The sequence below is a fragment of the Mycetomoellerius zeteki genome, unplaced genomic scaffold, assembly GCF_001594055.1.
Source record: "Mycetomoellerius zeteki isolate Tzet28-1 unplaced genomic scaffold, Tzet1.0 scaffold52, whole genome shotgun sequence".
Taxonomy (NCBI): Eukaryota; Metazoa; Arthropoda; class Insecta; order Hymenoptera; family Formicidae; genus Mycetomoellerius; species Mycetomoellerius zeteki.
The window spans coordinates 1,311,034-1,326,925 of record NW_017257523.1 but is presented as its reverse complement, the minus strand read 5'-3'; the positions used below and the strand labels follow the sequence as shown (position 1 = coordinate 1,326,925).

At 30.7% G+C, this 15,892-nt stretch overlaps 1 protein-coding gene across 1 annotated transcript; it reads left to right on the top strand.

The window, feature by feature from the left end:
* The first annotated feature begins 4,621 nt into the window (after nt 1-4,621).
* Ir76b (Ionotropic receptor 76b) lies at nt 4,622-14,621 on the top strand. The gene is made up of 9 exons (XM_018455908.1): nt 4,622-4,796; nt 7,298-7,371; nt 10,504-10,680; nt 11,703-11,929; nt 12,004-12,113; nt 12,657-12,850; nt 13,411-13,516; nt 13,590-13,779; nt 14,068-14,621. Exons 1-9 carry the CDS (start codon nt 4,724-4,726, stop codon nt 14,570-14,572), a joined length of 1,656 nt encoding a protein of 551 aa, XP_018311410.1. The 5' UTR covers nt 4,622-4,723; the 3' UTR covers nt 14,573-14,621.
* Nucleotides 14,622-15,892: the final 1,271 nt, after the last annotated feature.

Here is a 15,892-nt window from a genome sequence, read left to right as displayed (position 1 = left end):
AATATTTCTGGAAGGATCTGCTGTGGAAATTTATCTGCATTGATAGAATAGTAAACTCGTTTCTACCAATGTAGTTTAATTTTAATCTTGGTTCAACTAATTCTCCATCCTTTTTTAATTCTAAGAATTAAAAAAAGACGAAGAGATTAAAGTTGATCTTACATTCGTAGAAACGGGTATTATATAGATTTAATGCAATAATTGATTTAATGCAAAAATAGCAATATTTATTTTGAAGACTTCAGAAGTTGTATCTAAAAGAAATCAATTCTGCCTGGATATGTTTTATTCTTACATTGAATTTTTTTTATTAAATTCGATTGCCAGGAAGCGATTGGAGAATTAATGCGTTCGCGTACGACGATACACGACAAAGGTGAGCTCATTTAGAAGCATGAAACGTGGTTCTAAGAAAACACGCTTTCGTGTTTGCATGACTATCGTTTAAATGAAACTTTGGTAAGCCGGGAAGATCATGAGTCCGCCGTCCTACCTCGAAAGGTATTTACGTTTTCAATAATACAAGCGTATGTAGTAAAGAATAATTTTAATAAGAGAGGGTGTGAATACGTATACGGTAATACAATGAATACAAGCTGAAATCTGATTTATTTAACGGCCGAACTTACAATCTGAATGTATGAAAGAAAAGAAAAAAGAAGTGAACGAAATGAATAAGCGTATTGTCGAAGGAGAAAAAACTAAGATAAACATTTCAGGCGCGTCGTGAACCAAACATCGAGAAAAACGTGGTGTACTCGCCACTGTTATCATTCACTCGAGAAATTTTGTATTAATACCGATTCGTTTCTTACCGATAGTGTCGACTTTCCGTTACGTATTGAGTGATCTCCAAATCGCATGCCATTTACCTCGTCACGCATATCTAGCGTAAGAGCACGTTTCATTCCGAAGTATATTATACTGTTATGCTTTATCACCGAACTTGTTTTAGCGCTTATTCCGATTAACTGAATCTCCTTCCTCTATCCGTATCGTAGATAGGTCTACAAACTTGCGAAGGAATAGCAGATAACTAATCCGGAGTAAGTTGACGCAGAGTCCATCTCGTCGCGATTTGCGAGGAAAGTTCGGTAACATGGTAAATTCGAAAAAGCGAGCGCACACTTCTTTGTCATCGTTGTAAAAAATAATACATAATTATGCGTTAATTTCATTTTATTTATGTAATTATTATTTTTTCCGAGTTCTCTTTGTATGTATTAAAAAGGAATTCCGAAAATTGTTTTATCTTTTATGCTTGATTCTTTAATCTCAACGAAAATTGTATGTAGTAATATATTATGTAATTTATGTGTATATATACATATATATATATTAATCTTTTTCGAATTTACGATTCATCGAATTTTCTCTGTCCTAATCATAATGTCCACCTCCGCGCGCGCTCCTCGCCTATTCGTCGCCAGATCTCTCATTGAATAATGCGACAAGGTGATTATAATCGCCAAGGTCGTAAGTTATTGATTAGATGCCAATTATCGTAATCATTTATTATTGATCATCATCGAGATTATTACGTTCCATTTGCCGCATTAGCGCCGTCATGATCATTTTTATCATTTCTCATCCCCATCATCCCGTATCATCGTCATAACGAGATGTGATTTATACATCGCTAACGTTGCTGCCGAGCTTGCTTGAGCGCATTTCGACCGCGTTCTACTTTCGCACTTATTTTCCCATCCCTTCCGCCTTTTCGTTTAGTTCCGGCAATCTCCCTCGCGCGATGACTGTAAGTAATACAGCGGAGACGAGTGAGGGTCGAGAAACGATGAAGACAACGAAAGGCAGATTGTATAACGACAGCGGATAAAATCTCCGACAACGCACATTAAAGTAATCAACTATATCGATCAACAAATATATCAGAAGACAGATATGTACGTACAAAGAATCAAACAGATAATAGATAGCTTCGAGTCTACCGAGGCTATGAAGGGGAATATTCAGACAGGGTGATTGATGCGAAACATTATATGCAAAGTATAAACGAATATCCGTTTCCGATATTCCCCCGTATTGTTTGTCGATAAATTGTTTATTTGATTTCATCGTGTCTCGGGCCTGGCACACGTAAAGCTCTATATTAATAAAAGTAGCGCGTTTCTTTGATCTGAGCCGAATTACCGACAACTGTCCTATTGGCTATTTCGACCGCTATTTTGGCCCTAATTGTCTATAGTCCAATAAGCGCTTAGTATTATTGGTATATATATATATATATATATAAGGTTAGTAAGGCCAATATGGACTTTTGCACTACTTTAGTAACATAGAGCTTTAGGCACACGTCGCTCGATCCTTCGGTGCGAAGAGAGAGAGAAAAACGCGATAGCCCCTTTTGTTGAGGCTGCGAACGAGAGAACAACTCAGACGCTCCGGTGAGAGGAGCGGCGACATATACTACTACTTCGTAGGGCACAGGCGATGTGATTTGTATATTGAGATGTACTTCAACTTAAACGATAAACAATGAAAATCGTTCCCAAGAAGAATCTGTTCTCTATTCTCCACCATGACCACCCACACTTCGTTCCAATTTCCGTAGCATTCGGCAGTGCGAGGACGATTAATCTCAATGATCTCAATTCTACTTGGCGTTACACTTTTATACGCACGGAATGTGCACGTCCTATTAATAATATCACTATTAATTTCCTCTGACGGATGATTCACACGATTACTTGCTTAATGTTACTAATGGTGCGTATATTGATCGCGCCCGTCTAACGCAACCTTCGTGCCGACTGATATAACGTTCACGAGGACTTTACATCCGCGAACGTCCGCGAACATTAATCTCTCAGTTTATCTCTAAAATATCAAAAATACTATATATTGTTGTAAGCGCTAGAAATTGTTTAAAGAGAAAGACAATCGATAATTATTGCTAACTGCATAAGATACCGTTTGCATGATCGATGGCGTTTCGATAAGCGTTTTCTTCAAATAAAGAATGATTAATAAAAATTTGATCGCTTTAAAAATCGCCTATCTTTTTCATGTTTGTCCGCTGCTTGGATCAGATAATTTTTATAGTTAGAAGGTTAAAGAATAAGATAGCGTTGTGATAGATGAATTGTGTGAAATATTGTAACTTGCGTGACAAAATGGTACACGTGTCTATTTCTCTAGTCATATTTAATGTTGCCAATCAATCACTCAGTATCGCCATCAGACGCTAAAGAAATTTCTCCCATTTTCTTTGTCATCCCATTGTCATCTATCCATCTGTTTTCACACATACAGAAAGTTTGAAAGAAAATAATTTATTATATTAATCAATTTTATAGAATAGATAGTATCTTGTGAATTTTGTCTCTGAGAAAGTACTTGAAGGACACCTTTTATCACATTTAAAATATTTCTATACAATTCTTATACTTTCGCGCATTTTGATTTGCAAATTTTTTAAAAACTTGACGTTTTGAAAAAATTCGGATGCATAATTTCGTAACGAAATAATATAATCTCATAGAACGTACTAATTTATCAAATTTCTCTGTTCATTAACTACGTCTTTGTGAAATAATCATAATATGTAATAATATAAAATATACATATCACCTGGTATTACGTTTAAACCGAGAATAGTCACTTGACCTTTTTTACGTAAACGATCACCTTGGGTGTTTCACAGCCCAAAAAAGTCACTATTATTAATAACATATTGTATATTATTATGTTTTTCGATTATTAATATTTGAGAATATTATAGATAAAAATTTAATCACAATTTTCTGAAAAAGTCAATACAAACCAAACAAATATTGAACAAAATAAGCTTTAAGTAACTTATTATGACGATATTTCTAAAAAATAAAAATTTTAATTATTATAACGCTTATTCACTGCAGATTTTCAATGGAATTACATATTTAAAGGTTCATAGAGAATAGGCATAAAAAATAAATTAAACAATATCCAAGCAAAACAATATTTTACTATTCACTTTTTCTCGTCGCTGGAGTATAAAAATATTCCAAATGATTATTCCCAAGTTAGTATTTCATACTTATGCGTATTTCTTCAAATTTTTAAAATATTTCGGTCTATAAATTTTATTTTAAATTTTCGGTCTTTAAATTTAAAAGACTTGACTGTCTTCAAAAATCTGAATGCACCATTTTGTAACGAATGTAATGATCTTACAAAATATTACATAATTTATTAAATTTTTCTGCTTATCAATCTCGTCTATATAGATGTAAAACAGATATCATCTGATAAACACATTGTTAAAAACAAGTGAATCAATCTAAAATTAGTTGCGCGCCTGATCAATTGCTACATTGATTTTTAACGATCAACGAAGTAAAAGTGGCGTACGTTTCATTGATAATGAGCGAATGATTAATTATTGCGAGGGCCAATAGAATCTTTGAAAAAAGAAAAGATAATGCGTGGGATATGACTGCCGAGGGTTGACGGCGCCCGCGCCGTACAGAACCCTGTCGGGGTTTCCACTCAACCCTTTTCCCCTCTTTGAGTACTTTCGACGGTTGCGTGACACGCTGGCATAAAACAGCTCGTCACTACGTTGCTGTCGTCCGGGTCAGGATGACTGGAGTGTCAGTATCGATTCACCTGGCTGCTGGTTATGTCGCGTTGCACAAAACATTTCCGGTCGGAGGAGAGCCACGAGACGATTCGATGAAGATGCACGCAGATAAGATGTAGTCGGAGACACTGATGAAGAATGCTCAACTTCCGACAATTTTTACTCAGCACATTCATATTTGTGACGTGTTACTGTATCACGTACGGACAAAGTAAGCTAGTCAGCTAATTACTTAATTGACTTTTATTAAAATTCATGTTATAATCTTTATTTATTACAGTTCTCTTAAAGCACTAAAAATCTCTATGAAAAAGATAAAATTAAATATAAATGATAGGTACAGAAATTAACCTTCTACCGGCAATATTGGACTTCAATAACACAGTCGATTTCTTTTATTGTGAATTTTGATAAATTTAAATCTTTAAAAAAGAAGTAAAATACTGCAATCCAACTTCTATGATAGTAAAAACTTGTTAAAGTTTTTACAAGTAGGAGAAACCGGGGCACCATGGGACATCGATTGTTTAATATAGTCTAAATTGATTAAATTAATACTATTGATACAATACGACTGTTACTTCGTTGCCCATACTTTTTATCTAGGTGGCAGTGATTAAATTCCATTGTATCGAAAAGCATCGATCATTAATGGTTTTCGTAGTGTAATAGTAACTTTTTAATTGCATAAAAATGTTTTAATATTGTTTTTGTAGTAGAAGATATATGTATGAAAATAAGGTGCAAGTTTTTGCGCATTTTTTCTCATCTTACTCAGGGTTGATAGAAATCATGTTTTTTTTAAAAAGAACAAAACATTGTGTTTTTTTTATTCAAAATATGTTTTTAATGTTTTAAACATGTTTTAAACAATATTTAAAAAAAACATGTTTAAAACATGTTTAAAACAGTTTAAAACATGTTTTTTTAAATATTGTTTAAAATATGTTTAATTTTAGTTAAACTACTTATTTAATTTTATTTACATTTTATTTACATTTATTTAATTATTTACATTATTAAAACATCTGATATTTATAGGTTATTCTTATTTTAATTAATTTCAAGATCATCTTAAGATCTTAAGAATGAGATATTTTTCGATTGTGACCGGATTTTCACAGTTTTTAGTGTTTCCAGCGACCCCTTTGTTAATAGTTAAAATGCTTTCGACCGTTTTAATAATCATCGGTGAATTCGGTGATATAATAGTTTATACACAGTAAAGTACGCAATAGACTAGGAATAGAAAAAGCATCAAAGTTGGTATCTATTATGAAAAGTTTAAATTCTAAAAATTCAGAATAAGTCAAAAATAAATATAAACTATTGCCAAATTAGTTTTTAAATCAAGATTTTGGGTTTTTAATTTTATTCAATTTTTGTTTTTATGTAACAGATTAACAGAGAAAGAAAGTATATATATATATATAATATATTAAAAATATATAAATATTTATGATAAGGCCATTACGGTCTAGCGGGGATCTTGGATACTTCTAATATAATTAACGTGTGAATTTATGTACCGACGTTATATATGCATCAAAAATGGTTAGATTGTTTGTCAATTTAACTCGTGATATTACTGCGGTAGTTTTGCGTTGTAAGTCTGAAGGATTTTCGGCACGCATAAAAATCTACATTCGCAGTATATAAATTCACATGTTAATTATATTAGAATTATTAGAAGCATCCAAGTTCCCCGCTAGACCGTAATGGCCTTATCATTAATATTTAGTTTGAAATTCTCATGGTTCAATGTTATTTAATATATATAAATATGTTCATGCTTACATTATATAAAAAAAAAAGTATATTATTATATATAAATGTATAAAGATATTATTAGCCTAAAATTCGTATTTCCTTATTTTCCTTTTAAAAAACACGATTTAAACACTTGTTTTAAACATGTTTAAAATCTGTTCAAAACATATGTTTGTTTAAAACAGTACAGTGTATAAAACATATTTTAAACATTTGTTTTAAATACAAATGTTTTAAACATAACAACCCTGATCTTACTACATTACAAATAATAATCTAACATTTATTTTTTATAGTTTTCTATTAAATGTATAATTAAATGTATAATTGGGGTATCATGGGTCATACATTAAATATTGTCCCGTTTCATGATGAACAATATATGTACAGACAGTATATGTACTAAAAGGGCAGTTTATACTTCTAAGCAATTAATTTTATTTTATCATAATAAATATCTTATATTAATAGTTATTCTTCATTTGTTTTCTTATATAATTTTTTATTGTATTATTTAATAATTATTAGCAATAATTATATTTTATTGTATTAGTGACTATGCTAAGAAATGTGTAAGTTAATTGAAAATACTTTTCCATTTTCATCGTTATTTCTTGCATAATCCTATTATTTTGTGTGACTTATGGTACAAACAGCGAGTGGCCCACTTTGAAAAACGATTCAAATTGAGCCCGATTACCTTATATAACAATAAATTAATTACTTACTTTTTTCTCTCAATGTTATAAAATATTAGTTTATTATTTATATGATTGAGACATTTTTTACTATTATTATTATTATTTTAATATTAAAACAATAAAACAATAAAATTGTTGTTAACGTTCAAAAAATAACATTGTTGTCAAGTTAGAAGGTTGGTGTTTCCATAATTTGGCATATCATTAACGTTAATTACCAAAGACAATATTATGCTTTCAGATGATACTACAACTAACGGACGAAGTTCCGTAAAGCCAACAATACCCGCAGAAATGAAAATAACATCTTGGAACGTGAGTCTAATAATTATAAATATATAATTGAAGTAAAAGATAAAATATTTTATAGGACTATACTTAATCTTTAGAAGAAAAAGCAAAAATAGATAATAGAAAAATTCGTGCGTTTATGTTTAGGGGAAAGTGGGTGAATTGTGCGCACCTAAGGGAAATGGTTTTTAAAGCGATATAAGTATGGAAATAGAAACTATAAACATTCTTCTACCATTACGTATTCTTATATTGAACAGATTTTCATTCAATAAGGTTGTATTTGGCAAAAAAGAAAAAATAGAAAAGCGAAAAAATTTCTCGCGCGTTGGGCAATTGTGCGCATGGGTTGGATAATTCTATCTAAAACAAAAGTCGTAGGAAATTAATAAATTATGAAATGCTGATAAATTTGCTAGTCATATAGTATATGGAAAATGGGTAATTGTGCGCATTTCAAAATGCTTGCGCATTTACCCGCCGCAACCTGACTCGATATGAAATACAATTATTTCGACATTTCCTAATCAAACTTAATAAATAACAGCGCAAAAGATGCGCATAATAACATACTTTAATAACATAGCAACTTTAAATAAACAGATTAAAAATATGAACTTACCATCTTATTTTCTGAATGCTAAAATAACAAGAAAAGATGTGATTTCACTTTTTTATATTTTTCTGGTTAGCAACGTATTTACGTCGTATCTCTTTTGTAATTATATCTTAAGAGGAAATGTTTGATATAACAGAGGTCAACTTAACTATTACATGTCAACGCAATGTTGAAATTTTTCGAACATTTAGAGAGTAAAGCTTTCCGAAATAATTTGGAAAATAGTATTATGCTTAATTAAATCATTCATTGAACAGAATAATTTATTCAACGTATAATATTTATTTTATCGTATTTTCAAGTTTAAATTTTTCAATAAGTGAATATTTTAGTTTAAAAATGCATCAAAGATCAAATAACAGTACATAATTTTTTTTATGTGATAATACTAATAAACCACATTGTCGGATTATAAACTGGTTGATATTTTTTTAACGATATTATAGATGTAATCGTGCATATAAATATACCGTGAAACACGGCACGATATTTGTTTTACTATATCTTTCGTGATGACATTAAATGCGCATTTTTATGTGTCTACTTGATGATGAGTGATAGGAGTATAGAACAAATATCGATGTAACATTTTCAACAGAAAAAAATATTTGCAACTCTTACCGCAGTGAAAAAGATCCACGCACTTCTTTTACGATAATCATTTGTGTCTGCACGCAAAGAACGGTATTGCTGAAGTACCTAAAACTTTAGCTAGATATATTATATATCTACAGAAAATAATTTTGTTGCCATCAAATTAATCACACTGAAAAAAATTTTGTTCATTTTTATTCCAATGAATGATGGTTCAATGTCCGACTTAATGTCCGACTTAATGTAGTTAATTCATTGATGCAATAATTGGATTCATTTATACAACTATATATTCATTCTTGCAATGAATTCTAGGAATAGTTTTATAATCTAAATCATTATGAGAATTCATTGGACCAATTTTCATTATTTTTTCATAATTCAATATATTTTATTGTATTTACGTACGGCTTTGGTTCAGTGCATCTAAGACGTTCAAGTACTTATGATGAGTACAGTTACAAAAAGTTTGGACATTCTATAGTAACCAGCTTGAGCGTCTTACATAATCATTTTGATGGTCCAACAAAATTGTTTGCATATCTGTATATTTATAGTTAAATTTTTAAATACTCCTGTAAAATCGTTCTGTCGGTGTTATTCAATATTAAACTTATGTTTTTCGACAAATTTAAAAATACAATTTGCTTTAATTATTAAACTATTAAATTTATGATAATTAACTTTTTTATGTTCTTATCTCGTTTATGAAGGAGGAAACTACAAGGAATAATTATATTATACAAATGGCCACTTGTGAAAAAAAATATTATCATGTTATGTTTGAAATGACAATCCGCCGTATGATTTATTGATCACCGACAAAATGTCCTACTTTTCTATATTGGTCATGGGAAAAATCTAGAATAACAGATACAACATGCGATGATGTAAAATGCTCAACATATTTTGCACGTAAATTGTACCTTTCACTAAGCTGATTCTTAAATATATTATTTTCTGCAGTAAATTTTCCATGAAATTGCCATTTGCACAATTGAAATCATCATTATTCTCTTGAAAATAACATATTCTTTTAAATAATAGTATACAAAATTTGAACATATTAAATTAATTAATTTATCATATGTCAAAAATATATAAAAAGATGTTAAGTATCTCGAGTTCTTGGTGCAGAATGGATAAGCGAATAATTATTGCGGCAGCTGCATGTATAGTCGGAACTTGAATAATAACTTCCCAGCATCGCGTGTTTTGCGTGACGCGGTAAACAAAGAACAGCTAATCGAGTAACCGAGTTGTTAAGGCTGTATTAAGCGAGTATCGTGGTTAATAATAAATATTATGTCAGGTTTGCCACTATATATCTCCCGATATACGTCGCGCATCTTGCAATCTTCATAGCGTTCATTAGCGTGTTCGTGTGTAACGATATCTAACATTAAAATGTACAAACATTCAAGTTAAGTACGCAACTAATCGCGCATGGAACGATCGTAACGCTGCGATAATGAACGCGCAATAATAATTACATCGAGGGTGCTTGGACACCATTGTGGGATTTAATAGCCATATTATTATATATTGCACAATTGACTTAAAAACGGTAATATTGAATAATCAATTCTTAGTTGATTCTTATTTCAAGATTGTCTTAATTAATGATTTAAGATGTTAATACAGCTCTGATTAATTTATGACATCTTAAGACTATAATTAAAACAATCTTAAATATATAAAACTCAAATATGAATACCGATCTTATAATCTCGCCAAAAGATGATTACGTTTATTTCTGAGCAATAATATTTACAATTTTAAATTAACAAATGTTATATTATCGATAATATTTACATATCCCGTAAAAACTTGGCAAATTTCCGCCCTTATTATCTTGATATTAAATTAATTTTATTAATTTATGAGGATCGAAATTTTCTAAGAACTTTAACTATGTGTGCGAAAATGTAAAATTGTTATAGGACATGCCGTTCTCCGGATTAGTGATGGAGAATGGAACATGGGTGGGAAAAGGATATGCGTTTTACTTGCTCAAACTGCTTAGTTCCAAATTAAATTTCACATACACGATCATACCGCCTGAGCATCACGTGTTGGGCAACAGCCAAAGCGGAATATTGAATTTACTTTACGAGAGGGTAAGGTACTTTCCTCTCGAACGAATTGTTTTTGACTAATTAGTAAATTATTTTAATGTTTTAATATAAGACAAAATGTTTGCTAGAACAAAAAACTGACCATCGGTTTTTTCTTGTGGCAAAATTTCTGTCTGTATTCGACTGTACCCCCGTACACGGTTGCCAGGTTTCCAGATTTCGACTGGAGACTCCAGTTTTCAGGACCAATCTCCAGTTCTCCAGCAGATGGGAAAAATCTCCAGTTTTTCGCTCGCGTGAGGTATTTATTAATTACATATTTAAATTATGTGGAAAGTAATAAGAAAGTCTGCGATTATGTTCGCAGTTTATGTTATTTTACGAATAATAAAAAAATTTGTAATTGTGTTCGTACTATATGTATAAATCTTGTAATAATAATAAGAAAGTCTCTATGATTGTGTTGATACTTTATGTTGGTCAAATATTAATAATAAAAAGAAAGTCAATAACAGTGGTCGCAAAACATGAATTAAACCTTGCGCCTTTTTCTTTTTTTCTTTTTTTTTTAATGAAACAATCGGCCGGTCTCCAATTGAAATATAAAATCTCCAGCTCACGGACCTTCGGGCTCCAGCCGTACTCGGGACTTGGCAATCGTGCCCCCATAGCAAAGGATCACATTCACGTCACAATAGAGTCACAATAGTCAGGAAGAAAATATGATGTCGCTGTGAGATTGTTATAACAAAATAACACATGTTACAAAGACATTCGCACGTCACCATGACGTAACCGCGATTGTTGTGATGTAACTGTGACATTTTTTGCTACGAGGGTATTAAGACATTAAAATCTCAGACAACAAAAGTTCGAAAACGAGACATAATACGTCTTAAAGACGTCGCACGTCTTTTAAAAAATGTCTTTAAGACGTTTTGTGTCTCGTTTTTGGATATGCGTCTAGGATAATTCACTAATTAGTCAAGAATTATTCCAGAGGAAAGTTTACACAATTAAGGTTCATAAAAAAAAATATATATAGATATACTTTTTTCATTCAGAAGGTAGATATGGCGGTGGCCTACTTGCCCATTTTGCCGGAAATGCAAAAGTATTGTACGTTCAGTACAATCTTGGAGCAAGGCGAGCTGTCGGTATTGATGAAACGACCGAAAGAATCGGCAACCGGTTCGGGATTGCTTGCACCATTTGACAATACCGTTTGGCTGTTCGTGCTCGCTGCAGTGGTTTCTATAGGACCCGTAATTTACATCTTCGCCACATTCAGGTCCGTCGAAAAAAAAATCCATAGAATGTGCCTTGTGAAACGCTCCAGCTCTCAATATTATCATTATCTCGTAGGGCGAAGTTGTGGAACAAACCCGACTCCGAAAACTTCAGCTTACTCTCTTGCGTATGGTTTGTGTATAGTTCTTTGTTAAAACAAGGAACCAGTATAATCGCGACGACAGGTATGAGATACCGCCTTGCTATCTTCGTGACATCTTGATTGCCTTATCTTTACACTGTAAAAAATAAAATGTTAATTTTAACTTATAGTCGTATAGTGGACTTTCTGTGACATGTAAAAATGTTAAAATTAACATTTTTGTATTAATTTTATGATAAAAAATAGATAAAATATGTAAATATTGTACATGTGTGGGTGAAATATGCAAAAATATGCTGTAACATATAAGGCTCAAAATGCATAATTTCTTATGAAATAAATTTGTATTTAGTTTATTTCTTTATTAGTTAAATAAAAAAAAAGATGCCCTATACATATTTTGGTTGCCCTAGTAATAATGTAAATTAAATTAATGAAAAACTTGAGTTTTCCGTATATCCGACTAGCATGATTTATGTATAGATTATTGTGACAGTTAGAATATTAATTTTTTTATCCTACGATTTTGGAAAACAACAAACGTATGCTAATTATTGTATTGTTATTATTACGTGACATTGAATTGAAAAACGAATTTAAAAAATTTGAAAAACGCCGATTGCAGACTCGACGCGGATCCTGTTCGCTATGTGGTGGATATTCATTTTAATACTAACGTCCTTTTACACGGCGAATCTTACTGCGTTCCTTACAAGGCCACAGTTTACCTTGCCGATCAACAACATACAAGATATATTGCATAAAGGTTATCAGTGGATTGCTTATAAAGGGCGCACAATAGACTTAATGCTTTCTGGAGTAAGTCTTTCCAAACACGTATTTAATCTTTTTCAAGAGAGAATTTGTAATTACGATCTCATCCAATAGTTACGATTTAAAACTGATAAGAGTTACAAGCATTGTTTATTTTATCACAACCATAAAACGTTAAAATAACACTAGTTTACACAACAGAAAGTTATTTTGAACCATTAATAATATATTATTTAATAATATATTTAATATTTTTAATATTATCACAAGTCAAAGCATTGATACATAACATGGCTGAAAAGTAGGATATTGAAATTAAAAATATACATTTTATAGGGGATAGACAATACATTTACTTCTAATTAGAATTTTAAGATAATATTAATCTTTTATACAAAAAATATCGCAAAGAAAGCAATTTTTGGTACGTTAAACCTCTGTAGTTATTTCGAAAACGTGATGTAGTAGTGTTTAGCATGTGGCATTGTTTTCAGTTAAAATTTATAAGAAACACCTTGTCTGGTAAATAAAAGTAATTAAAAGAAATTATTTTTTGTAAACTAGTGTAATTAATAGAACTTAAATTTCATTTTTAATGTTTTCAGTTCAAGGATGAGGATTTAAGTCTCTTAAACGTCACAAGATGGAAGAACAACTATATTACGTCGTATGAGTATCCAATTGACGATATTTTTGACGCTGTAGAGAAGAGTGAGTACTACCTCCAAATTTCAAGCACACGCTTTAATAATAAATAAAAAGAAGTTCGATATTTAATCTCTAGACAAACTGTTTCTTGGGGAGACTCATTACCTCAAAACTCTAATATTCGAGAATTATATCAACAAAACCCGCCAACACCTGAAGCACCGGAACAGATGTACATATGTTATTATGCCCAACGCGATTTTCGTGATCAATAAGGCATTCGCCTTTCCTATAAACTCTACTTTGGAGAAACCGTTTAATAAAGAGTAAGCGACAAATTTTTGTGTTAAAAGAATTAATATTTTCTGATTTAAAAAGTAAATAGAATTATGATTAACTATGCTTGTATATTTTTCGAACTTTTTAGAATTTAGATAATACGAGTAATAGATAATAAAATTTAAAAAAATAGGTAGAATATAATTTTATATAAATTATGTCTTATAAGCATAAGTTCGTAACACAAAAATTGTAGTCATTAATCATCAATGATTTATTGACATAATCTAATATTATTAGTTGTGCAATTCAATAAAAAACTGAACTTGTTTCAGATTGATAACTCTAATGGCATCTGGTATAATGACGCGCGAGAAACTGAAGAGTCTACCAATTGCGCAAGTATGTCCGCTGGATCTTCGATCCACTGAAAGACGATTGTCAATTTCCGATCTATCTTTAACGTTTAAAGTGGTCCTCACTGGATATATGATCGCGATAGTGATTTTCGTTCTCGAGATATTAATTAATTGGTTGGTGAAATCTTACAAACGGCGAAAGAAGATCGACAAATGGTCCGATCGCACGTTCTGCTGCAAGTGGAAACGGAAATCAAATGATTCTTTAATCCCACGATTGGTGTATACCACCAAGAATCAGCTGTTTAACAAACAGAACGGAATACAGCCGCCGTTTTCAAACATCCCGTACGATATTGTTCAAGGAAAGAAGCATTGCATTAATGGGCGTGATTATTATATCGTGTTTGATCGTTATGGTGATCAAAGATTAATACCTATTCGCACGCCATCCGCGTTTCTATTTCAATACGCGGCATAATAAAGGAATAATTTACGCGTCTGACGAAACGTACCAAATTATTGATGGAATTTATTTAAAATTTCACAAATCAACAATTTTGCATAAATTGTGTACTAAGCGCTATAATTGGTACGTGGAAAATTGTATAGTCATCAGTCATGCAGTCATTCATTGACATAATCTAGTATCATTCAGATTCACGAAATAGCGTTTCCAATCGTAGGACTCTACATACATTTTACGTGTAGGTATTAATGATTTTTTAAAATATATATATATATGCTGATATATATAATATAATATAGAGAAATAGGCAGAAATATGTGATAGTGTACTGAAGAAATAAATTAATTAAAAAAAATATCTCTTTTTATTTAAAAAATAAATTCTTAGCCTTTTTTCACAAAGAATTTCATTTAAAAAGTAAATAAAAAGACAATTTCATTGTCAGTTAAATATTAATTTTTTCCACCTTCCTAAATATTAATCCATGTTTATTATTTTTTATTGAAACAAATATATATCATATTTATTATAATGAAAAAGATTAATGTATCTTATTTAAATATATATATAATATATACATGGATTACATACCTACATATAATTAAAAAAAATTATTTTTATGTTATTTCTTTATTTACTCCTAAATTCTATTAATTTAATCAAATTATAATATTTAATAGTTAAATTAACATTTAGATAAATTATAATATTTAACACAAAATTTTAACAAGAATTAACTTAAATGGAACGTTTTTAAATACAAAATGTTTTTAACTGATGTGTATTAGTATTGCTCTATTTGTTTACATAAATAATATAATCCATCAATATATATATATTTCCATTTTTTAAGTATAAATTTTTATGCTCACAAAACCTTATCTTTAATAAAACATATAATTTTAATGACATTTTGCAATATAATAATAAAATGTATATACAAATTTACAGCATATCGTGTAACAATTTATAAAAATGAATGTCACATTCGCAAAAACTTGATAAAAGTATACTTCTACATATATTAATTACAACATTAAATAAATTTGATACAAATTATATCGCTCCAGCCCTTTTACAGATATATTCCCCTGTATACAAGTTAACCACCGGAAATATCCATGGCTACATAGTTCAGTTCATTGTGCATGCTTTGTGCACATAAAGACGCCAATAGACGAGTTCCATTTGAAATATTAGTTCTCTCTATCCGTGCTAATTGAAGCTAGCAAGCTCTTACATTTAGTACGGACATGCACCACATTCACTTTCGATTTTACGATTTTATCGGCAGTGTCGCGAAATAGATGTAGTAACTAGTTCCCGTGATTA

Excerpts from the sequence above, each read along its gene's own strand:
- Ir76b (XM_018455908.1), top strand. The coding sequence starts at position 4,724 with ATGCTCAACTTCCGACAATTTTTACTCAGCACATTCATATTTGTGACG. Across the intron at positions 11,930-12,003 it reads TACATCTTCGCCACATTCAG|GGCGAAGTTGTGGAACAAAC; the intron begins GTCCGTCGAAAA and ends ATTATCTCGTAG. Across the intron at positions 12,851-13,410 it reads TAGACTTAATGCTTTCTGGA|TTCAAGGATGAGGATTTAAG; the intron begins GTAAGTCTTTCC and ends TAATGTTTTCAG.